Source organism: Pelodiscus sinensis, chromosome 21 (genome assembly GCF_052426305.1).
Source record: "Pelodiscus sinensis isolate ZL-2025 chromosome 21, ASM5242630v1, whole genome shotgun sequence".
NCBI classification, from domain to species: domain Eukaryota; kingdom Metazoa; phylum Chordata; order Testudines; family Trionychidae; genus Pelodiscus; species Pelodiscus sinensis.
In genome coordinates, this window is record NC_143072.1 from 2,015,957 (window position 1) to 2,042,569 (window position 26,613).

General features: G+C 42.2%; 1 protein-coding gene across 3 annotated transcripts; it reads left to right on the top strand.

Annotated features, from left to right (window-relative positions):
- Positions 1-18,491: 18,491 nt before the first annotated feature.
- On the top strand, positions 18,492-23,897 carry IFT22 (intraflagellar transport 22). Of its 3 annotated transcripts, none has more exons than XM_075904401.2 (5): positions 18,492-18,667; positions 19,180-19,259; positions 19,394-19,483; positions 22,275-22,477; positions 23,432-23,897. In XM_075904401.2, exons 1-5 carry the CDS (start codon positions 18,629-18,631, stop codon positions 23,578-23,580), a joined length of 561 nt encoding a protein of 186 aa, XP_075760516.1. In that variant the 5' UTR covers positions 18,492-18,628; the 3' UTR covers positions 23,581-23,897. The 3 variants fall into 3 exon arrangements, with proteins under 3 accessions (XP_075760516.1, XP_075760518.1, XP_075760517.1); XM_075904403.2 differs by lacking the exon at positions 19,180-19,259 and adding an exon at positions 20,939-21,005 and having other exon boundaries at positions 18,513-18,667; XM_075904402.2 differs by lacking the exon at positions 19,180-19,259 and having other exon boundaries at positions 18,515-18,667.
- The last annotated feature ends 2,716 nt before the right edge of the window (positions 23,898-26,613 follow it).

The following is a 26,613-nucleotide window of genomic DNA, read 5'->3' on the forward strand; positions in this document are numbered from 1 at the left end:
ATGCATACCGAACTTGCTAATGAAGCCCGGGATTTGAATTTCCCGGGCTTCATTAGCATAAAGCCGGCTCCGCCATTTTTAAAAGCCGGCTTGTTCGAACCCCGTGCCGCGCGGCTACACGCGGCACGGGCTAGATAGTTCGAACTATGTAGCCATTCCGATCTATCTGTACACCTCGTTCCTTTTCGGAAAAGGGGCCAGTGTAGACGTAGCCTTGGAGTAATTTACCTAGGGATGTTGCATATTCTGTCACTTGAAGTCTTTAAATTCAGGGCTGTTTGTTTTTCTATAAAAAATCTGCTCTAGTTCAATTAGAAGTTATGGGCTTGATGTGGGAACCATTGGGTGGAAGCCAGACGAGTCCATTATGGTCTTTTCTGACCTTAAAACTGTATTACATACAGACTTTGGTATTAATTTGGTTAGTATTTATTCAGGTCAATAAATCTTACTGCAGGCTGAAACCAGCATCTGCTTAGCATCTACTACTGAATTTCTTGTTATCATTTGAAACAATGATGCCCAAAGAACTAAACTTGGAAACATTCACTTAATGGTGGATACATGGGTTTTTTGTAACCCATCAGGATTGCTATACATTCATCTTAACTGCCATAATTAACTCTCTCCATGAATGAGCAAGTTCTTAAAGTAGCTTTGGAAGTTGGGATGTTAAATATCAGTTAACTGAATAGTCAAGTAATCTCATGAATTCTTATCGGTTACTTGACTGTTCTGTATTCCCCGGGGACAGGGCTGGAAGCCAGTGCAATCCAGCCCCACTCCAGAGGAACCCCTTGGCACTCTGCACTGCTGCCTCTGGTACAGGGTGCCAGGTGGGAGCTGGTCCACAAGGGAAGCCATTTTAAAAAACAGCTCGCCTTGTGGACTGGCTTTCTGTCTCCCCGCACTGCTGCCTCCAGATACAGGGTGGCAGCAAGGGGGGGGGGGACAGGTCTGAGCTCCTGGACCTGGCGTGAGCCAGAACTGAGCTGGGCTACCTGCCCACCTATCTCCTAATAACACTTTAAATGCAGAGCCACAGTGGGGGTAGGTCCCAGACCCGTCGCAAGTCAAGACTGAGACAGGCTGCTAGTCAGCCTGCTAAAAAATTTACTGGGCGGGGGGGGGGGGGGAGGGGGAATGCGTGTAATCTATAGCATTAACCTATAAGCTTTTGCTTATTGGTTAATCAGTTAATTGACTACACTAGTACATCTCCCATTGTGAAGTGGGTGAATAGTTCCTATCTCTCCTTCCAATGTGCACTTGTCAACAATGAATTTCATCTGCCATGGTGTAGTCCACTCTTCTGGCTTTGTTAGATCCCTGTAAAGATCATCAGTTTTTTAATCTTCACTATACTAAAAAAAAAATTGTCATCTGCATATTTGGCCACCTCAGTCTTCACTGACTTTTCAAGATCATGAACAAATACATTAAACATGGGCTATGTCTAGACTGCCACTTTTTTCTGGAAAAAGGTATGCAAATTGCGCTCCGATTGTTTTTTCGGAAGAGGTTTTTCCAAAATTTTTCCCATCTACACTGGGCCAAATTTTGGAAAAACTTCCTCTTTCAGAAGAGCCTTTCTTCCTCATGAAATGAGGAGACAGGGATTCTGAAAGAGCACATCTGCTCTTCTGCAAAAAATGTCGGAAGAGCAGATGCATTCCCTGGACACAGCGGAGTTTTTTCTGGGATACCTCTGGTCTGGGTCTTAGGACATTCCTTCTCCTTACTGCACCATAAGTATTCCAGAAGGCAGAAGTCCAGCAAATTATGATATTAGTACTATGCAGTACATTAGTATTACCCCCATTTTACAGACTGAGAAACTTAGAGAGAAGTAACTTTACCCAAGGACACAGAGAGTTAGAGTAAAACTTTGATTGTCTGACTCCTATGATCCTCACACTAATCTCTATCAGACTTGCTGTTTTGCTGTATTAGTGATCTAAGATGAGACAGAAGAATTAGCTTCCAGGATGTTTTCAGAAAGAAGGAGAAGTTATATCATCAACTATATGGGAAGAATTAAATATGACATTTAATTTTTAATCGTTCTGATATGCGTAATGTAATCACACACAAGTGCAATAAGTGAATATTTTTTCTCCCCATGGTGCTTAGGAGGACTTACACAGCCTAACAATTTCTCAAAACTATGTTGACAAATTGGAAACACAGTGATGGCAGCTATGAAGATAGCCAACAAAAATAATTCATTCAATTTATCAGGGAGACTAACTTTGAGGAGAGAAGGGCTGAAAGATGAACATCTCTGTTCTTATAAACCAGACACATTATGTTACAAAAGATAAAGCTACAAATTTTTTAAAAGAAATATTAAACATATAGATGAAACATGCTTACACAACAAGGACTAAATATATTATTTCAAAAGATTTAACTACTTCTGTTTAAGAAGAGGAGGGGGATGCATACTGGGAAAAACAGTACCAAAGGCTGAGAGGAACAGAATAGAACAATGGGCAAGATTTTGAACTCACTGTCTTCTACAAGTCTATTGACTTAGGTGGAGTTATTCCTCTTTACGTTATGTGAGATATTAGAGTATGGGCCCAGAATTGCAAGAGTTTTCTATCTTTCCTATGATTGTAAAAGTCATGGACTACTTGGGGGATGACCAAATTTTGCTGGAGGACAAGGGAAGCATCGTGAATAAGTTTTATAGTGGCTGCCCCTTGGACTGCACCAGTGAGTTTTCCCATATCGATACTAGAAAGAGAGCAAATAAAAAAACTCCACTTGATAAAACCTTATGGAAGTTTAAAATTACAAAGAATCCTTTGGAAGTTAGAAAGGAGTCAGATAAGAAGCCAATCTAAAAACAAAAAAGCTTGCAATAAGGCCCTTCTAATGCGGAGCATGGATGATACCATTAAATGGCAACCATCTGAGAGCTCAAGTAGACTGATGAAGGTTTGGTAGTAATAAGATGTTAGGAAGATGTCTATGGTAAATTAGGTTGCAAGATTAACAAGACTTATTTCCTACTATTTTTCTTGTATAGGTTGGACCTTCCTGGTCAGGCAACTGACTGATACTGGATGAGGGATTTTTGCCAGGGGAGATCATTTCTGGCCCCACTGTCCTGCCTGCCCACCAGGCTTTCTGACCCCACCTGGCATCCTCATCAGGCAGCCCCGCTGCCACATGCCCGGATCCCTGCCCTGCTGGCAGCTTGCTGACAGGAGCCCGCTGCCCTGCTGGCCCACACCAGGACACTCTGGCCTTGGAATATCCATGGTCCTGCTGTCCCAGTTTAGAGAAGTTTGAACTATATAACATAGTATGAGCCTGATCCCGAAGTCATTATTCAAGCAAAACTCTTCTTGACCTCAGAAGGGAGGTCTGCTTGAATGAGTTTCATGTCATGCCTTCTCTCTGAACAGTCTATGTAACATGATCCCAGCACTGTCACTCCATTCATGTGTCACTTTGAAACCTAGAATGTCTATTGAGTCAGTGCGAAACAAAGGAAACAGCTGCAAGCATGGATGAGCGCCAGTATCACCAGGTTCAATCTTCACTGGGATTCACCCTCTGTTACCATCTAATTTTTATGTTCTCAACCCTTTTGACTTCACAAAGTGCCCCTGTGCAAGAGCTCCCAGTAGTAAAGGTAAAAAATGAAAAAAAGATACATGCTGAAGCATATTTCAGCAAATGGAATACTAGCCGGCTCAAAAGATCAATGGGAATTTTGTTAACAGCCAACCCGCTTGATTTTTAGGACAATATCTGTGTGTGGTGAAATTTAGATGACTTCTTAGATTTGTATATCGTGCAAAACAATCATTTGTACCCTTTTCTAAGTGTGATCATTTTTCCCAGACTGCAGCAATTAGAAAAAAACCTCAGCTCTCTAGTGCTGATGTATTTGGATTTTGGCTTTCTGCCTTATTACATACCCCAGATAAAAACCACATGCCCTGCCAACAATTATTCATTAAATGATATTACTATTTAGTTGTGAAGTTCTGACCATGTGATTAGCATTTTGCAAGGCACAAACAAGAAACATGTACACTTTCCAAGGCCTGGACAGTCTAGAAAACATACAAATAAGACAAAGTGCCCTAGAAAATCATAAGAAAATACCACAGATAACACATTAGGCTGGAACTGTCAAAGTTGCCAAAGGGATTTCAGCACACAAATTCATTTGGGAGCGGAATGCCTAACTCCTGTAGGCTCCTTTGAAGACTCCAATACTGAACTCCTTCACCTGTCCATGGACTCTTCCTTCCTTCCTCCCTCCCTCCCCTAAGTCCTTGATATCCCTTCCTGTCTTCCCTGAAAGCTGGTTTTCTCCCACAGCACCACCCCTTTGCTAGCTGGAGCTTTCCTTTTCCTTCCAATTTATGACCCAGGCATCAGACATCCCTATTTTCTCTCCCTCTCCTGTTCTCAAACACCCAGCCTCCGTCCCCCACACAGTAGCTGTCAGCATTCTCCTGTGTTCTTGACAAACACAACCAGTCGCTAGCCTAATACTGTATCATGCTCCCATTCCCTCTGCAGTTCTGTCTAACTGCAGCCTAAGCCATTTATACTCCTTCATTCATAGGGCTCTTTTAGTAACTTATACCATATGGATTGTGAAACGGTTTAGCCAGAACTTCTCCCCCCCACCCCCCAGCTCCCTTCTCATGCTCTTAATTTTCAAATTAAGCTCTCTTGTTTTCATGGCCTTCATCTGAATCGATTTGATTAATTCTGATTAATCCTCTTCGTTATTCTAAAGCCACTGGCTGAGTCACAGCAAGATCCCATTTCAAAAAGGAATATGCCAAATCTCCAAAGTCTAGCTTCATAATTTACAGTTGAAAAGGCTGGTCGTATTCTCACTCTTTCTGCTTTATCCTCTCAAGGGCACTTGAAACCTTCTAAGTTGCAGGGGTTGGTTCCACAGACAGTACTTTGAACGTGAACTCACCGGTGTCATATGGAATAACAATACCACCTCATTTGATTTATATTCTGTTCCTACAAGTAATACAATCCAGCATCCTGTTCAGTTTTTTCACTACAGCTATGCATTAGGCTGAAAGCTTTGGAGATTTTTTTAAGATAATATTTTTCCAGATTTATGAATCTACCTTTATGTTCATTTTACTGTATTTACCCTTTGTACAGCAAGCATAAAAATAGTCCTGATATAATGCCAAGTGCATCATATCTCACTATTGGGCTCTCCAGTTGCCATCTTATAAACCTCACTTTCTTGAACACTAATCAGATAATACATGGAAGCAATAAAATGACAACTGAGGTGCCAAATGCAGCAAGAGTCATTGAAGGTATTAAGTACTACACCTATTATAACACAACTGGAGCCAGGTATTTCTCACGTTACATATGCATGTGTATTAGTACCACCTCGCTTACTGCTCTGTTAACCCCCACTCTGCTCTCAAACCCAACACCACAATAGATGTGTCCAGAACATTTCCTTCGCCTGCTCACCTGCACTTGGAATTTCTGTTTTGTTCGGTTGGTTGGTTGGTTTTGTTTTTTAAGGACCACCAAGCAAACCATAGTCTGAGCATCCTGTCCCCACACCAGTCGCTTCTAGGATTTCTCCCTGCAGATTCTCCTCTCCATCCATTTCCAAAGGCAAAGTTAAGGTTGTGGCATGTTTTTTGTGGTGTATAATCGTGCTATTGGTGACATGCGTGTCTCTGGCTGGAGGAATATAGGGTATGCACATTTGTGTGGGAAGCCTCAATTATTAGTTTCTTTGATTTTTTAAGTTTTGTGTTAGATATGGGGTCACCTTAACTAACACGCCACAGTATTTGTGTATTAGCCTGCGGTAGCTGAGTTCCTCAGAAACACAATTTCCATGAATGAAGCTACTTACTATATCTGTGTCACTTTGTAGAATCTCAATAACGTTTATTGCAGACTGACATATACACACAGAGACGGCAGCTACATTAAGAAGAGCTCTGTGAGACTCAAAAGCTTGTCTATCACACTGTGACGGCGCATCAGGTTTCCCCCCAATCCTGCACCTTGTAGCAGCCAGAACAGACTCCACCATCCAGTAAAATAGAGAGGGTTTATTGCTTCTCCAGGGCACAACACAGCATAGACATGATGTAGCTACAGGAGTCAAGGCTAGGATGCCTCAGACCCCTTGGGATGGGGTGCCTAGACCCCTAAACTCCCAACCCTTTGCTTAGTCTGTCCCCTTCGTGGTTTCCCACTGCCGAAACTGCCCCTTCCCCCGAACACTCACTTCCTTTGTTCCGTCCTTGCCCTCATCAGGTAGAACCGGTTGGGTCTTTGTCCAAGTGACCTCAGGCTTACATACACAGGCCAGTAGGGGTCACCCACAGCCCAAACACAGCAACTAGTGAATGCCCAAACAGAGTGTACTGCCTGCCCACTACATCACACACACCAACAGAAGTTGTTCCAGTAAAAGATATTACCTCACACACCTTGTCTCTCTAACATCCTGGGATGCACAGCTACAACAACACTGCATTATCATTAAGGCCAGGACTACACTAGACCTGAAGGGTCGGGTTAAAGTACTCAACTCCAGCTATGTATTTTACAGTTTTCCTTAAGCTGAGCTTGGCACTATCTTCACAGAGCAAACACTCCCATCCGCTTGCCTTACTCCTTGAGACTGCAGGAGTACCTGCACTGGTCAGAGCCACCCCTAGCATTCAATTTAGCAGGTCTTAACTAGATCCACTAAATCAAATGCCTGAAGATCAATCTCTGACGTAGTAAGTGTAGACATGGCCTAAGATTCTGTTAACTATCAAACAGATCTAGGCGCACATACTATTCAGCTTGAAAATAAAATGCAATTGAACTGAAAATATCAAAGTAAGGAGGTTAAGGGTAATCCACCGATGGTGTCTACACAATTTACAAAACTTACGGATTTAGGGAAATAACATGCTTCCTCCATACATAATTAGATAATTGGAAATCCCTCTATGGAAACAGCAAATTTAAGAACTGGCAAGTGAAAAGACCAATTCAAATTAAAGATTTTATGACTGAGGACTCGATTTAATCTTTGAACACTTAAAGTAAGAATCTGAAATAGTTCCAACTCAATTCTGTATGTTCTTACAAATGGCAGATTATATTTCTGAATTTATAAGGGAAAAGAGAGTAATTGTAGTAATCCATCTAAAGATGGAGCTCTGCTAATTAAGATGAAAACTAAAAATGTAGCATTTTAGTAGAGTACTGTATAGCTGAAGATGACAGAACTAGACAAGCCAAGGGGAAAAGAGATGTAGGATTTCAAATTACTGAAGAAAAATTGACTAACCTACCACTTACTATAATGCAATCATTCGTCTGTTGTAAACATAACACTTTTTAATAAATAGCTCTCCATTTCTTTCTTTCTTTTCTTTTTTTTACATTTCCAGAACATTCCCAATCCTCATAATGTTTCAAAACACAGAATTATTACAAGCCTCTTGTATCTCTACCCAAACAGAAATGCAAGACTCACACAGAATATGCAGAATAAATAAATGCCAGGCAAGATCCTCACATTAAACTTTGAAAGCACTGTGAACCCTAATAGTATGTGATTATGTAACTGCAGTATATGACCACGTAAATACTATGCATTGTGTAATACTTCCTAGCTGAGGCATTCAATTAAATTTACAAATAAGACAAACTCCTGGGGAGCTAAAAATATTATCTCCATTTTCAAGGGGAAAGAGAAAGCAAAAGGAGGTCAAAGCAACATTTTCAAATGTGGGGGCTGTCCCCCCCTGCTTTATGAAAACTGGCTTATTAATATGAATATGCATAACTTGAAGATGCTTTATGCAAAACAGTTCACGTAACATATAATTTTGAAAGTTACAATCCACTGAATGTGTATATCCAATTTTTCTGCATGTATCATTCTTGCATGTGAAGTTAGGAATATGAAGTATGAATCTGTTTTTAATGGCAAAGTTGCTAATCGGGGTCATTAATGATACTTTGGGAACTTAATGGCTTAGTACTCAAACTAATGACCCATGAATGGTTTTATTTTTCCTGTAAGCCCAAACTGTGGTTAGTCCTACAAAGAAATGTGACTATGCCACCTGGTACTGGAGTCCATCTTGAATCTGAGACTTTTCCAAGGGGATGGGGAGACTAAACAAAGGGAAAGTCGATTTAAGGAATGGAAAGCTATCAGTCTTTCAGTCCATCAGGAGGAGCACTGCTCCCCTATGCCCCTGCTAAAATTTTAATTGTTTAATGGGGTGCCCTACATGCCCTCTGCTTCTCTGGGTGGCCCTCCCTGCATCCCTTCCCCCTGCAAGTACCAGTCACCCCACCTCCCCCCCGTCATTCTGAAATGGTCATTCTGTAGTTATTTGCTGCAGCTGTCTTATTTTCAGCTGGTAAGTGCCTGTACTTCCTGTTGTATTTTCTTACTTCCTTACTTCTAAGGAGCTGATATGATCTCACTGGTGATTTTAGAAAAAATAAGAAACTTTTATCCATAGCTATAGATAAAAGTTCTGTGTTATGAAAACGACTAGAGCTGTGCTTTTATAAATAAAAGCTGAAATATGAAGGGGGATAGATAAAAAGTGAGTCCTTTCACTGTTCCAAAATTCGTTTGGTGGAACTGTTGATAGTAACAGAGGAAAAAGGAGGGAAGGAAAATAATTTTTATTTGGATTCTGATCCATATTCATTGCTGGAGTCGCTCTGTTGTCTTCAATGAAATACTAGCAGGGGTTTATTTCCCCCTTTGCTTAAACTGAGTGGGCCATTCAAGAAGAGATGCAACTAGGCCCAGAGACCTCAGTGGAAGTCTGATGTTCGGAAGGCATACGCAGCGGCGGATTTAGGGCAGGGCGAGCGGGGCGGCTGCCCCGGGCCCCGCGCTTCCCGAGGCCCCGCGCATGCGCCTTGGCACAACGGCGCATGCGCTGTGTCAAAGGGGGGGGCCCCGCGAAATTTTGCTGCCCGGGGCCCTGCGGCGCTGCCCTGGGCCCCGCGGCACTCTCATACCCTGGGCATATGACATTTAGAACCTCTTATTTGGTGCTTGCTAAATGCCAACGCGATACAAAGATAACTCAACAAAACAGAAAAAACCTTCAAGTTCACAAGATAAACTCTCTTTCCTGCCAACAATTCATTTCACAAGCAAAAGCCTTAGGACTAAGCGCTGGTTCTGCTGACATTAATGGATTTTTTCCCCCTTAACTTCACTGTAGTCATTCAGGATTTACACCCCTTTCCCCTCCTGAATAAATAACCTCCATGGTACACTGTCAGTTCAGCAAACTTGGGTGCTCTTGGGCTGGGGAGGGGGAGTGGTAAAGTCCAGAATTGTCAGCATTTCAGTCTGCGATTTTTTATTCAAAACCAAAGCTCAAAACAAAACCATGCGACTCTAATGGTAGAGGCTGAACGAAGCCCTGTGTATCAGGGTCACTACATTTTACCTGGCTCTATTGCTCACATGCCTGTTGCCTTGTTTAATATGTGTATCATTTTGTAGCTCTGCTGTTTATAAAAAAAAGGGCACTGAACAAATGCTGCAGACTTTTAGCCCAATCCTGTGATGTGCTCTGAGCCTCTTTGGAATCCAAGGTTTCTCCAAACCTTCCAGGAAATGCACAGCTCTCTTGCGATCAACTCCTTTTTTTCTCCCTGGTCCCATAGCTTCTGAGTCTCCACTGATTTCAATGGAGTTGCGCTGTATTCACACTAGTAAGGTAACAGTCCAGGATCACAGAATCAGACCTTAAGGAGCTGCTTAACTAGGGCTGGCTGAAATTTTTCCACCAAAACTGTGTTTTCATGGAAAATTGTTAATTTATCCAAGCTGCTTCCCATGAAAAACTTGAACTTTTGGAGAACAATCAAAACCCAAAATATTTTGCTTTAGAAATGTCACCACACTATCTATTTCCCCAAGAAGGAAGACTATTGTGCATCATGGTGCATGCATTATGTACAGCCTGCAGGAGAGACCAGACCATGAGGCATCATAGCTGTATTTCCAACTCAATAGATAGATAGATAGATAGATAGATAGATAGATAGATAGATAGATAGATAGATAGATAGATAGATAGATAGATAGATAGATAGATAGATAGATAGATAGATAGATAGATATCTTGCTTAAAAGTTCCAAGTATTAGAGGAGTGGACTAAGAACACTTTCCAAGAAATGCCTCCACTAACACAATAACACTGTGCTTCCTCTCAAATGTCAATTTGTCAGAGAACCCTCTTCAGTGTATAAGCTGCCCCAGCAGGATATGGTCAATAACTGTCTATACCACATCTTACTGATCTTCACAAATGTTACTTCTTGGAATATATTAGGTTGCTCTGCCTAACACAGGCAAGTTAACACGCCATTATTAAATGCACCAGGGTCACCACCTCCACCAGATGATCAGCTTGATCTTTAAAAAGTATGGATTCCATACAGAGATGGGAATTCTCTCAGCAGGAAGCAGTAGGCCACAAAGAGCATGGCCCACCCACTTACAGACCTAGATGGGCTGAAACACCCTCCCCTGTTATCCAGGAATGTGAAAGCAAAGGTAGGAGGGAGAGAGGAATGAAGTTTCATATTTCAACTACCACTTCTAACAGAAAACAGAACATGGTGGGAGGTGGAGGGAAAAGAGGAAAATCCCTGGAGAATGTAAGTGCTGGCCTCTCAAGTCAAAACTGTCAATCATGCTAAGTAAGTCCTAGGAGATACACTTATTTGAGAAAGGAAACAAATGAAGGAATGAATGGGCATGTTTAGCCACTAGGTGCTACTCTTGCTCCATGGAATGAATCAGCACCATTTCATAAACAGAACTATTAATGTCTATTTCATTTGCAGCTTTAATTTATATTTAAACACTGGGAGCCAAATTAAATTTAAACATTGGGAGCCAAATTCTGCCCCAGTCCAATACTGGAGCCCTCAGAAGTGACGGGGTCTGTAGTGTGTAGCGGGGATGCAGGTTTTTTGTAGTGTTTCTGCTTCTAATTCAGGGCTTTAAACAGAGAAATACTCTGACCACTTAGATTTCTCTGCCAAGGTTCACAATGTGGCACAGTAGGCCTATGCCTAAAGGCACCAATGTTCTAGGTACACCTGAAAGTTAAAAGTGCATTAAAAGTTTATTTTTTATGGAATACAGGAAGTTCAGCTGTAGTGGGAAGAGGGGGCACTGAAGATGCGGGGCCTAGGGAAGTGTAAAGTGTAAATCTAGTCCCAGTGAGGCAAGGGATGCCATCTGTTTAAATGTGAGGAATAGAACAAAGTAACAGATGTTTTACTGTTGTTTTTTAAGGTAAGGCTGTTCGAGTTTTAAACACTACTGCTTTACAAATGCTTACTGAAAAGGAAATACGGTACCATTAACTGTCTCTGTTCCCCTTTACACTAAAGAGAGAGGATAAGGGTAGAGGCCAGACCCAAGGGCCATGCTTTCAAAACAGCCATTTTAGAGATTAAGAATTACTGGGGGAAATATATCAGTAGTTAATCTGAAAAATAAAGTATTTGAATAACTTAAATTGTTAACTCATTTAATAGTCTCAGAGGGGTAGTCTGTAACTTTAGAAGTACCTTAGAGACATATAGTATCATGAGCTTTCATGGGCAAACCCCACTTCCTCTCATCTGAGGAAGTGGGTTTTGCCCACAAAAGCTCATGATACTATTTATATATTTTTGTTAAATCATTCGATTGATTTAGGATACAATTTTCAAAAGCCCCTATGTACACTGAGAGTCTAACTTCTATTACCTCTTGCTCAGATTTTTGGCTTTTCTGCACTTTTGTTCACCATCAGGCCTGCTGACTGGGGAAAGCAGGAGGTGGAGGAATAAAATTAATACATTTGTTTTCCTGCTGCTCCTTCTCTGTACAGAGCGCCATCCCTCATTGTGACAGTAACAGTTTGCCAGTGCGCTGCTGCACCCTGCTAGCCTAACAGAGCATCAGCAAAAGCAGCGTGGCAACCACAGAGCTTGCTGCCTCCTCTTGCTGTGCAGGAGCTTCTGTGCCTGCCATGCTGGCTCTCCAACTGTGGGGCTGAGAACAGAGACTTGCTCTCTCTTGCTACCAGATTTTCTCCCCCAGGGCTGCAGCTCCTCATTAAACACAAGCCACAATGTTCAGCCAACCAATCAAGCTACACTTCGCTGTCATTAGTACTGGCTGACAAGCCACTATTATTAGTATAGGATGGGGGGGCCACTTCCACCATTCAGTGAGGGAACAAAGTGCAGGTTTTTCCATCTGCCTTCACCCCTGGCCACCTCCTTGGAGATCTCCAGGTAGATATGGTACACCATGCCAGCCCTCTCCTCACTGCTCAGAGTGTTGATGTCCCACAGCACCAGCAGCACAAGAATCGTATTGTATATTTTAACTTTGTTGCTCATATTCAGGACTTGTAACCAATATAGGGTGGATTGACACTGCAGCAATCAATGCACCAGCATTTATAGTCTGCTAAGATATCTCCAAGCACGCTCCTTTCGACTCTGGTACTCCACCAAGACGAGAAGAGTAGCCAGAGTTGAAGAGATAGCAGCCCCCGCGAACCTTACAGGGTAATTTGATGCAGGGGCAGGATCCCCAGCTGATCCCAGACTCCTAAGGTGCTGCCCTTTGGAAACGCCGCCGTGGCGCTTCCAAGGGGCAGCGCTGCATGGAGCCCAGGGTCAGCTGGGGTCTCCAGATGATCTCGGGTTCCATGCAGCGCTATCCCATTGAAACACCGCTGCAGCATTTCAAAGGGGAGGCACATGCGATTAATTGCGATTAAATTTTTTAATCGCGTGATTAATCGCGATTCAATTTTTTAATCGCTTGACAGCCCTAATATAAATATATATTACTTTTTTCCATAATGTATTTGTTTACTTTAAATATATAATTTAAAATACAAAATTCTACATCTTATATTTAGGTGCACTATTTGTTCAATATTGGTCCTGTAACTGGAAAAAACAAGCGAACTAGATCAAGTAATGCCACAACTTACCCACAGTGGGTTCTAATATGTTATCAATAGGATAAAAAGTACTGTGGTAAGCTTCACCCATCCCTTTCTAGGGGGGCCATTGACTGTTCTGCCATGGGGCATGAAATCACTGTTGATGGGTGTTAGCCGACGGTCAGGGCAGTGAGTCCCTTATGACCGGCTGAAGTTCTTTAATTTGTGCTTGGTTCTGTTACAGCAACTGAAGGAGTCAGGTTAAAAAGCTTAAACAGTTACTATTTTATTGTTACAGGGTAAACTTAGCTGTTAAATGCTACTCTTGTGTTACAGATAACACAGCCACTACAAAGGACAGGACAGAAATTACACTAATAAGTCACTTACAGGTACCATGAAACCCTTTTGCTTCTCTGAGCTCTTATTAAATGCATGCAAAATAGACACATAGCAGGTATATATTCTCACCCCTGCGTTCCAGACTTGGCGTGGCCAGCGTCTTTCTCTCAATCCCTTGGGAAGAAGTAGGGCGAGGTTGGGCGTCCCACAGACCTCGGGAGACAATCAATACCTGCCAGCAGGTATAGATGATTGGAGCTCAAATGGGGTGGGCTACTATACCCCTCTTTATACCCTTTGGGTCATGTAGGCTTCTTCCTGGTCTCAAGTGGCCAATTGGGAAAAATGGCTTTGAATGCCAAGTTTCCCAAGAAGGGTGCAAAGCATAATTCACACCTGGGAAAATGCAGACAATGGGCACCTCTGGTATGTGATGGGCGAAGATTCCTCTCCTGGGACAGTGTAGGCATGTCAATTACTGGTACTAGCCATCAGGATGGCGGGAGGCCCCGGGTCGTCAGCTAGCCCATTTACTGTCTGGTTTCTGTTTATGGTAGAGTCAGGGACAGGCAGCATACCTGTGTTCCCAGGGCATCAAAGGCTGACTGCCTTTCTCTTGCTCTCTGGGGGAGGGGGGAAAACAAGATGGGGTTCGTGTCTGGCTACAGTGGGCCTGTTCACATTAGAACCCATTATATCGTGTTTCTCTTTGTGCACTACTAGACATTGCAATGGTTACATTTGCTGGCTCATAAGTGCAAAATGGTTTCTCCTTTGGTCACTTCTGTCTTTTCTCTGAATGCAAGTGGATCTGGCATGTGGCATATAGTCTTGCAGCAGAAGGGACTGATTACAAATTGACCTAATTAGGTGCACAATTGGAATTAGGTAGCTGTGTGTTTCTAACAGTGTAAAATAAATCCCAGTTTGCTAAAACAGAATCAAATATGCGTTCGATGCTAAATGCAGCTGGCTTTCTTACATTACCTTTGTCTCTCATAACTTGCCCTGGAAACAATGGATTATTTCTGATCCTTTAAATGTGGCAAAAATGACACCTAGGCTCCTGGGACACTAAACAAACCTATTACATAAATCTGCAGGCTGATGGAAACACTGTATCCTCTCAGTGGGAACAAAACAATCCTGTTTCACATTTATCAGTAGCACTAATAAATATTTATATTATGATAGCACCTAAAGGTCCTATTTGAAAGCTTGTCTTAAAACGTTACTGTACCTGGGCACTAAACAACTCTGAAGCAACCCATCTGGTTGCCAGATGTTTGTACCTATATGCTGAGCCTTTAAAACTCTTCCAGCTCCCTCAGCAAAGCCTTAATAAGAAACTTACAGGATTTGTCTCTTCAATGCTCATGCTGGTGACTTGAGGAAATTCTGTCATTAGTATCACAAGATCCATGTGTTCTGGAAACTACACCAGAGAATGGCATTTCTCACACAAAATCTATACATTTTAGGTATACATATGGCCCAGATAGGTAGAAATTGAGTTATTCTCGATCTTTTAATATATTTCTCCTCATGGAAGCTCCGCTAGCCTCACTTCTACAGTGGACTAGACTAAGATTCACAAAGATGTTCAGGGTCTTAATTTCCTTTACTTTCAGTGGAAGTTAGGAACCTAAATACCATTATGGATTTGGTCCTAAATGATTAGTGCACAGTTACAAGGGAAGTCTGTGGCAAAGCAGGAAACTCTGAGGCCCTCCCTTGTGCCCTTACATCACTGACCTATCAATTCAGTTTGTGGATAGAGCCTAGCTCTATAAAGCCAGGAAAACACTGAATAACAATTTCCCTGACCTCTTCATGAGGCCCAGAGAGCCACAAATGTGCTCCAAAATAGCTGCACAGGTTGTATTCATAGAGTCATAGAATCATAGGGCTGGAAGAGACCTCAGGAGGTCATCAAGTCCAACACCCTGCCCAAAGCAGGACCAGTCCCAACTAAATCAACCCAGCCACGGCTTTGTCAAGCCAACACTTAAAAAACTCTAGGGATGAAGATTCCACCACCTACCTAGGTAACCCATTCCAGTGCTTCACCACCCTCCTAGTGAAATAGTTTTGCTAATATCCAACCTAGACCTCCCCACTGTAACTTGAGCCCATTGCTCCTTGTTCTGCCATCCGTCACTACTGTGAACAGCCTCTCTCCATCCTCTTTGGAACCTTCAGGAAGTTAAAGGCTGCTATCAAATCCCCCCTCACTCTTCTCTCCTGGGGACTAAATAAACCCAAATCCCTCAGTCTCTCCTCATAGGTCATAAGAACATAAGAACGGCCGTACTGGGTCAGACCAAAGGTCCATCTAGCCCAGTATCCTGTCTACCGACAGTGGCCAGCACCAGGTGCCCCAGAGAGGGTGGACCGCAGACAATGATCAAGCGATTTGTCTCCTGCCATCCCTCTCCAGCCTCTGACAAACAGAGGCCAGGGACACCATTTTATCCCCTGGCTAATAGCCTTTTATGGACCTAACCTCCATGAATGTATCCAGCTTCTCTTTAAACTCTATTATAGTCCTAGTCTTCACAGCCTCCTCTGGCAAGGAGTTCCACAGGTTGACAACACGCTGTGTGAAGAAGAACTTCCTTTTATTAGTTTTAAACCTGCTACCCATTAACTTCATTTGGTGTCCTCTAGTTCTTCTATTATGGGAACTAATAAATAACTTTTCTTTATCAGCCCTCTCCACACCACTTTTATAGACCTCTATCATATCCCCCCTCCTCTTTTCTAAACTGAAAAGTCCCAGTCTCTTTAGCCTCTCCTCATATGGGACCCGTTCCAAACCCCTAATCATTTTAGTTGCCCTTTTCTGAACCCTTTCCAAGGCCAAAATATCTTTTTTGAGGTGAGGAGACCACATCTGTACACAGTATTCAAGATGTGGGCATACCATAGTTTTATACAGGGGCAGTAAGATATTCTGGGTCTTATTTTCTATCCCTTTCCTAATAATTCCTACCATCCTATTTGCCTTTTTGACCGCCGCTGCACTCTGTGTGGAAGTTTTCAGAGAACTGTCCTCAATAACTCCAAGATCTCTTTCCTGAATTGTCGTAGCCAAATTAGCCCCCATCATACTGTACGTATAGTTGGGGTTATTTTTCCCGATGTGCATTACTTTACACTTATCCACATTAAATTTCATTTGCCATTTTGTTGCCCAATCACTCAGTTTGGTGAGATCTTCTTGGAGTCCCTCACAGTCTGCTTCTGTCTTGACTATCCTAAACAGTATGGTATCATCTGCAAACTTTACTACCTCAGTGCTTACCCCTTTCTCCAGATCATTTATGAATAAGTTGAAAAGGATTGGTCCCAGGTCATGTGCCTCAGCCCCCTAATCATTTTGGTTGCCCGCCGCTGGACCCTCTCCAATGCATCCACATCCTTTCTATAGCGGGGGGGCCCAGAACTAGACACGATACTCCAGATATGAGCTCACCAGAGCCGAATAAAGGAGAATAATCACTTCTTTAGACCTGCTGGCAATGCTCCTCCTAATGCACCCTAATATGCCATTAGCCTTCTTGGCTACAAGAGCACCCTGTTGACTCAGATCCAGCTTCTCATCCACTGTAATCCCAGGACCTTTTCTGACAAACTGCTGCTTAGCCATTCAGTCCCTAGCCTGTAACAATGCTTGGGGTTCTTCCATTCCAAGTGCAGGACTCTGCACTTGTCCTTGTTGAACCTCATCAGATTTCCTTTGGCCCCAGTCCTTTAATCTGTCTAGGTCACTCTGGAACCTATCCTTGCCCTCCAACATATCTACCTCTCCCCCAGCTTAGTGTCATCCATAAACTTGCTGAAGGTGCAATCCATCATCTCATCCAGGTTATTAATAAAGACATTGAACAAAACCAGCCCTAGACCAAATCCTTAGGGCACTCTGCTAGAAACCAACCACCAATCTGACATTGAGCCATTAATCACTACCCGTTGGGCCCGACAGTCTAGCCATATTTCTATCCATCTTACAGTCCATTTATCCAATCCATACTTTCTTAACTTGCTGGCAAGAATATTATGGGAGACCGTATGAAAAGCTTTGCTAAAGTCAAGGGCTACATCTACATTGACAAGATTTTGCGCAAATACTTTTAACAGTTTTTTCATTAAAGTATTTGCGCAAGAGAGCATCTACACTGGCATGTGCCTTTGCGCAAGAGATGTGCTTTTGCGCAAAAGTATCCGTGCCAGTGTAGACGCTCTCTTGTTCAAGAAAGCTCTGATGGCCATTTTAGCCATTGGGCTTTCTTGCGCAAGAAATTAATGTCGCTTGTCTACACTGGCCTCTTGTGCAAGAACAGTTGTGCAAGAGGGCTCATCCCTGAGCGGGAGCATCGGAGTATTTGCACAAGGAGCACTGATTTCCTACATTAGAACGTCAGTGTTCTTGCGCAAGTACTCACGGCCAGTGTAGACAGGCAGCATGTTTCTGCATAAAAGCAGTTGCTTTTGCGCAAAAGCATGCCAATGTAGACACAGCCAAGGTATATTGCATTCACTGCCTTCCCCATATCCACAGAGCCAGTTACTTCATCATAGAAGCTAATCAGGTTGGTCAGGCATGACGTGCCCTTAGTGAATCCATGTTGACTATTCCTGATCACTTTCCCCTCTTCCAAATGCTTCAAAATGGATTCCTTGAGGATCCCCTCCATGATTTTTCTGGGGACTGAGGTGAGGCTGACTGGTCTGTAGTTCCCTGGACTGTCCTTCTTCCCTTTTTTTTAGATTGTATTTCACCCCTTTTGTTGCTCTGGTCCATACCCCTGCATGGGAGCTTTAGAGGGTGAAAAAAATGTTTTGATTTTTGCTACACTCATTAAAAAATCTTTTTTTTCCCTGTAGGTGTTTTTTTAACTGACTGAAGCTCAATGAGAACGGGACTCTGACTCCCAGCTAAGAGCGTTCAGCACAGGGACCAGCTTGTGCAACCCAGAGCCTTGCTGCAGTGCCAGCTCTGGGCGCGCGACCAGCGAGCGAGCCGGGCCCTGAGGGGCTGAGGGGAGGAGAAATGAGGGCGAGGGGGAGGGGCTAGACTGAGGGGGAGGGGACTGAACCTGGGCAAGGGGTCACGTGGAGCAGGAAGCTCCCTTGAGGCACGTGACGTCTCCTCCCTTCCGGCCACGCTCCGCTCCAATCGCAGGGCGGCTTCCCCGCGCCCTTGACAACGGCGCCGCGTTGCTAAGGTGCCGCCCGGCAACGCCGTCGGGCTCGGGGCTGCGCGGCCCGCGCCGGGATGCTGAAGGCCAAGATCCTGTTCGTGGGCCCCAGCGAGGTGAGTGCGGGGCGGGCGGCGGAGCGCAGGCCCCGTGGAGCCCCCCCCCCGAACAGCCCCCATGGCCCCTTAGGGGCGGGGCTCGGCTCCTGAACCTCGTACGTGCCTGGGGGCTGCCCCCCCGTATCTGCCCCCGTGCGAGTTGCCGCGCTGTCCCTCCCCACTCACACGCTCTTGGGCCTTGTCGATGTCTCGAGTGGCCCGATTGGGCGGGAAGGGCAGGGTCTGGTGTATGTCGCCCCCCCCCCCCCAGTGAACAGCCCAGCTGGGAGCCCCTCCCCCCAGTGTTATGGATCCAAGCCCACGAAGATCCTATGGGCTCCACATCCTTGTGGCCATGATCCCATGGAAGTAGCCTCCTTCCCCCTCCAAACAGCAAAAACCAGGCTCCAAACTGCAAAGACCAGGGTAGGAAATACACAGCCCCCCCCCCCCCCCGCCGCCCTTCCCTCTGAGCCCTACTGAATGACGTGTTAGTCACACACATGGCTTTTTGCTCCCATTTTTGGCAGTCTGGGAAGTCCGTCTTGGCAAATTTTGTGTCAGAGAGTACAGAAGGCATTAGCAGCTATGTCCCAACTCAAGGAGTGAGGTGAGCCCTGTACCATGCATACGGAAAGGAGACCCTTATTTGTGACCCCCCACCTCTTCCCCAGAGGAGGTCATGCTCTTCCTAGCATGGTCTTGTAGAATTTTATCATGCTATGAAACCACTTCTGTTTTTAGGATCCTTGAATATGAGAAGCCAAATGTGAATGGCAACAGTAAAGGGGCAGGGTGTCGATTTGAGCTCTGGGATTGTGGCGGTGATCAAAAGTAAGTGGGTTTCAAAGCTCATGTTATTTTAACAAGGTGGGTGAGGTAATATTTATTTGAGCGACACAAACTTACACAGAGCTCTTCTTCATTCAATGGCTGCGTCTAGACTGGCAAGTTTTAAAACTTACCAGCTGTCTACACTAGCCACTTGAATTTGTGCAAGAACACTGACTATCTAATGTAAGATTGTCAGTGTTCTTGCTCAAATACTATGCTGCTCCCGTTCGGGAAAAAGCCCTCTTGCGCAAATGTATTTGCGCAAGAGGGCCAGTGTAGACAGCTAAAAACTGTTCTGCGCAAAAAAGCCCCGATGGCGAAAATGGCGATTGTCATGGCGATTTGCGCAAAAGCGTCCGTGCCAATCTAGATGCTCTTTTCCGCAAATACTTTTAACGGAAAATCTTTTCCGTTAAAAGCATTTGCAGAAAATCATGCCAGTCTAGATGCAGCCAACTTGTCTCCCTAATATCCTGGGATCAACACAGCTACAACAGCACTGCATATGAATTATTTTAACATGCATTTGTTCTGTTTCCATGGGATATAAATTCTCATATTTCAGGATATAAACCAAGTATTACCTGCCTAAAATGAGGAAGAAGCTTCCTATTTAAATAGATTATTCTATTATAAAGTTTTTTATATCTTCCTCTGAGACATCAGGCACTACGAGACAAGATACTGGAGGAAGATGTACTATTTATCTGACTACATATGGCAGTTTCATTCTTGTAGCAGCTCGGAGCTATTAACACACGGAATATTATATCAGAGGAAAATGAATAAAAGGCCATCTATCTGTTAATGAATTAAGAGCATCAGCTTAAAAATCACACTTTTCTCTGAAGTCTCTCTTACTCACCATTGAGTAACAGAAAGCAGATAGAGGGAAATGTTTTGTTATATTTTCAGTTTGCTTGCTTTTGACCACTCTTTTTGAGGGATTAGGTTCAACAGCAGGGAATAAAAAGTACTTTGGGAAAAAAAGGAAAACTAAAACCACAAATTGTCAGGGGGGTTCAAGGACAGGTGTGGAATCTGAAACTATTTCTAACTCATTCTCTAAACTGTTACAAGATCAAGTTGGCAGTGACCTTTTAAGAGCTTAAGGAGTTCCAGGTGCATTGGGGGATCCATGTAGGATTAGGACCTAGATGACTAGGGGATCTTAATCCCTTAAATTGATCCACCTGACCATATGCTTATGCCTGTTGAAGTCAGTAGAGTTCTGTTTCAGCTGGTCCATTTGTAGGACTAGGACCACTCCACAAGTCAGCTCTTCAGGAGAAGGTGCTGGCCATCTGTCATGATCATGAGAGATGGCCAGCAGCCTGGGGATTAAGGGGTTAACTATACCTAACTCAGGTAGAGTTGACCAATAGGAATGTAGGTAGGAATTTCAACCTGGGACAAAGGAATTTTTGTTTTTCCCTCTCCTTTTTCCCTTGGCAGTTCCCTCCAGCTACTGAAGGAGACAGACATGTCTCTCTCTCTCCAATAAACAATTCTTCACTCTTCTGTAAGTAGGGTAAAGTTTAGATAAAGCCGTTAGGTTTTATTGTTTTATGGTTTGGGAAATAGGATCTGATGTCTGCGTACTTTTAAAAAATGTTTTGGTTTCCCTTTGTAACTAAGTTCTAGGCCCATGGTGGAGTTTCTTGATTGGCATGATTTTCCAGAAATGCTTTTAACGGAAAAGTTTTTTGTTAAAAGTATTTTCGGAACAGAGCGTCTAGATTGGCACAGACGCTTTTCCACAAAAAAGCCCCGATCGCCATTTTCGCGATTGGGGCTTTTTTGCAGAAAACAAATCTGAGCTGTCTACACTGGCCCTTTTGCGCAAGACTTTTGCCTGCACAGGAGCAGAATAGTATTTCCGCAAGAAGCACTGATTTCTTACAGTAGAAAGTCAGTGCTTTTGCAGAAATTCAAGCATGCAGTATAGACAGCTGGCAAGTTTTTCCGGAAAAGCAGCTGATTTTCTGGAAAAACTGGCCAGTCTAGACACGGCCCATGAGTATTACTTTATTACTATTCTGTCTAGTCATTATGCTTGCAGTGGGAATATTGTGGTGATAATAAAAGTTCTTTATCTTTCCTTTTTATTAACCGGTATTGGTTAATGGTTGTGTCCTGCTTTGTACTTTAGGGGTGAGATTTCCCAAGTGATCTCTCCCCTAACTTTCATATCAATACTTGGGTGGTGGCAGTGAAATTTTTATCCCCAAAATCTAGGTTAATTTAGGTTTTGGGGTACTTTTGCTGGTCCCCACTTCTGCATTTATCGTGGCAGAGTGGGGAAGGAGCCATGACACCAACAAATTCAAGCTGGAACTTAGGTTTCAACCATGTGAGCAGTTTGATTCTGGTACAGCCTTTCAATGGGAGTTATGGGGGGAAACAACTTAATTAGTTTTAAAGGAGCTGGACAAATGTGTAAGTGCAATTGTATGATATCATTGCTTGTGATGGATGTAGTGTGTGGGTGGTAAGTGAGGTGGATAGCATGTGATGTAGAGATGGCCAGATTTGATGATTTAATGGTCTCTTCTGGCCTCAAATTGACTGAATTTAGGAGGCTGATTGGTTTTTTGTTTCAGACAAAAATGTGTTTGAAATTTGCCCCATTGACAGCAAGCTTCTTAATTTCAAAGGGAAAAAACACTGAAGCATCTGTGTTTAAAGACAAAATACATAAGCTATCTGGAATTTTAAGTAAATTAAGTAAAAACAGTTGCCATTTTTGGGTCTACCAACTTTACCATTTTCCATTTACCTGCTTTTCAAGGTTTGAAACTTGCTGGCCAGCTCTGATGAAAGACTCACATGGTGTTGTAATAGTCTTCAACCCAGATCTGCCCAGTCACCTGAAGGAGATTGAAATGTGGTACTCCTGCTTTGTACAGCAACAGCAGTTATTAGATAGCCAGTGTCTCCTAATTGCACACCATAAACCAGGCAGTGCAGGGGACACAGAAAACTTGTCATTGGGTAAGAAGATGATACAATTAATTAATTAACCTCTATTTATGTTTTATCGGCTTAACTCTCAATGCTGGTGATTTTTTGCATTTCTTTAATTTCTTCCATCAGAGAATCCAAATGAGAGTAAACTGAGATGAGATGGAAACAAAAGATGGATTTTTAAAAGTTAGGGAGCTCGTGCTCTTTTCATTTATATTAGTGTCACACTTGTAACTGACTTCAGTGGCAGTGCTATGACTTACACTGGTGTATGTGAGAAGAAAATGAGTCCCCTGATCTTTTGATGGAAGAAGCAACTGCATCTGTGAGAGAGATTCTATCAAAAGGTCCTGTTTTAATTTGACTTTACAACAGAAATTTCAAAGATGCCATCTAGAAATGGTTAACATGAAGAAATGGAGGAAAAACTTATCAGAAAATTACACCTAAATAAAAGATAATTACACAATATCAGCACTTCAGAGGCTGTAACAATAAAAATTAAAGCAGTTCTGTAAAGTGTTGTGTGTATCAACAATAAAAAACACAAATATCAGACTTGGAAGATAAAGCTTCAAGAACCATTACAGCAGATTAAACCTCCATTAACCTGTGTTTTTTTTTGTCTCGTTGTTTAAGATTTTTCTGAGTTTCAAAGTGATTAAGGAATATCTTCAATGAAGTGATTAAAATGCCTGCTTATTTGTTAGATTTCACTTTGTCTAAATATGTGATAGCAAAATATATCTTTTCAGTTTTTCAAATGATATATTCATCCATGAACTTAGTTCATTATATTACTGATGATGTATCACTTTTTAAATGTTGTATGTCATTCTGAATAGCATTATCTTAATGCCTCTGGATTTCCAAATAGTTTGTGTAGTGTAAACAGTACTGTGAAATCAAGAAAACTTTAAACATTTGTGTTAAAATGAATATAATAATATTTATTTATGTATTTATTTGGTAACTTCAAAGCTTCACCACTGAACAAACTGAAACTAATACACTCCAGCCTGGAAGAAGATCCTGAGGATGTCCGCATGGAATTTGTGAAATACTTCAAAAGCATTATCAACTTGCTAAATGAGAGCAGAGATAGAGAAGAGATGTCAATTATTACCTAATGCTGAAAGGAATACCAAAGTAAGGGAGATACAGTCCTTCTTTCGTATGAGATCTGCCCACTCTAGGAGATGAATTAATTTTCATTTCTGGTAAATGACAGGCCACAAACATTTAATGAGATTGTTTTCCCAAAATCAAGTAGAAGCACAACTTAAGACTCCTCATGAGAACCTGCGGCTGACTTCTGATGAACTGCTATCCCAAATACTTGCATGTAAGTCTAGGAATTTGGGTAACTTCATCTGCCTTCTTGGCATTAAGTGAAGAGAGAGAGAGAGAGAATGTATTTTCTAATAAAATATTGGTCTGGACCTAACTGCATTTGATCATATTTTTGGTGCAGAGATTGCGAGAGTGGTAACTTTTTTTTTATTTTGCTCATTATAAATTATTTGTATCCTTTTCCTTAAGGAGATTTTTTTTTTAAAGTATAGGCCTAAACATAAAGCTTAAGAATCTCTGAAGCACTTGCATGCTGTGACAGTGTCAGTTGTATTGTTATCTGGATAAAACATGCTTTTGGAAATCATTATAAAGTAACAGGAACAAGGATCTGTGAAGTAGTTCACTTAGGCTACGTCTACACTACAAAGTTTTTGTGCAAAAACAGCCATTTTTGCACAAAAACTGGCAGAGCTTTTGCGCAAGAATATTGGGAGAACAGAGTGCTTTTTGCAGTAGTTATCCCTCTCTCCACGAGAAATAACTCCTTTTGCACAAGAGTTTTTGCGTAAAAAGGCAAGTGTGGACGCTTCGCAGGGGTTTCTTGCACAAGAAAGCTTTTTTTGGGGGGGGAGAGCGAGCACCGGTCCTCTGATGGCCATTCTGTGACTGGCCATCAGAGCTTTCTTGTGCAAGAGCATCCATGCAGTATGGATGCTCTTGCGCAAAAGCATATTGCAAAAGCGATGTGCTTTGAGGAGTGGACGCATTTTTGCGGAATAAATTTTTGCGCAAAAGGCTTCTTCCACGAAAACCCTGCAGGGTAGATGAAGCTGTATGGAATCTGTATTTTTTTTTCCTCCCACATAGGAAGTAAATATAGTTTTGTGGTCTGGTAAGATATCAGGCTAAAGATTGCAGTTTGTTAAATCTTTCTAGCCAGTTCCAAAACATTAAGATGTTACTCTTCTCTAGACCATCTTCAGTTTCTCCACATCTTTCCTGAAATGTGGTGCCCAAAATTGGACACAGTATTCCAGTTGAAGCCTAATCAGCACACAGTAGAATTATTTCTCATGTCTTGCTTACAACATCCCTGTTAACAAATACCAGAATGTTTGCTTTTTTTAAAACAATGTCAAACTGACAGTGGTCCACTGTAACCCCTAGATCCCTTTCTGCAGTACTCCGTTATAGATAGTCACTTTCCATTTTGTATATGTGAACTGATTGTTCCTCCCTAAAAGGAGTACTTTGCATTCATCCTTATTGAACTTCATTATATTTACCTCAGACCATTTCTCCTGTTTGTCCAAATCATTTTGAATTACAACCCTATCCTCCAAAGCACTTGCAGCTTGGTATCATCCGCACACTTTATAAGCATATTCTCTATGCCATAATCTAAATCTTTGATGAAGATATTGAACAAAACCAGTTCCAAAACTGATATCTGTGAACCCAACTTGTTATGCCCTTCCATCCTGACTATAAACCATTCTCAGAGAGTAGTGATCAACCAGTTATGCACCCACCTTATAATAGCCGCATCTACATTGTATTTCCTTTGTTTATTGATAAGAAGGTCATGCAAGACTACATCAAACGCTTTACTAATGTCCAGGTATACCATGTTTACCACTTCCCCCTTATCCACAAGACTTGTTATCCTATCAAAAAAATCTATCAAGTTGGTTTGAAATTATTTGTTCTTTACTAATCCATGCTGACTTATCACCTTATGTTTGCAGATGGATTCCTTAATTATTTGCTTCATTATTTTTCCTGGCATAGACGTAAAGCTGACTGGTTTGTAGTTTCCTAGGTTGCCTTATTTTCCTTTTTTATAGATGAGCACTGTATTTGCCCTCTTCCAGTTTTCTGGAATCTCTCCCATCCTTCCATGACTTTTCAAAGATGATAACTAATGGCTCAGATACCTCCTCAATCATCTCCTTGTGTATTCTAGGATGCATTTTATCAGGCTCTGGTGACTTGAAGACATCTAACTTTTCTAAGTTATTTTTAACTTTTTGTTCTTATCCTATTTTAACTTCTGAACATACTTCCTTTTCTTGAGCATTCGCTATTATAGGCATCTAATCACCACCAACCATCATGGTGAAAACAGAAACAAAGAAGTCATTAAGACCTCTTCTATTTCCACATTTTCTGTTATTGTTTTTACTTCATTGAGCAATGTGCCTACCCTGTCTTTGGTCTTAGTCTTGTTTCTAATATATTAGTAGAATGTTTTCTTATTACCCTTTATGATTCGTTAGCTTGAGCTTGTTTTGTGCCTTTGCCTTTATAGTTTTGACCCTACATACGTGTGTTATTTGTTGACGTTCATCCTTTGTACTTTGACTTGGAGTCTTATAAAAAGTAGAAACTTTTTTGATTTGTAGATCATTCAAGATCTCCTGGTTAAGCCAAGGTGGTCTCTTGTCATACTTCCTGTCTTTTCTACGCACTGAAATATAGTGTGCTTTTGTACCCTTAATAATGTCCCTCTGAAAAGCTGCCAGCTGTCTTCAATTGTTTTTTTCCTCAGTCTTGCTTCCCATGGGACCTAATCTATCAGCTCCCTGAGTTGGCTGAAGTCTGACTTCTTGAAATCCACTGTTTTTATTTTGCTGTCCTCACTTCTACCATTCCTTAGAATCATGAACTCGTATCATTTCATGATCACTTTCACACAAGCAGCCTTCCACTTTCAAAGTCTCAACCAGTTCTTCCCTATTTGTTAAAATCAAGTTTAGCACAGTGGTTCCCAACCTACTTTATACCACAGACCAGCAAACCCATTCACGGACTTTTGGCAGATTGGTAACATTTTATATGTATATTCATGTTTTGGTTTACATCTC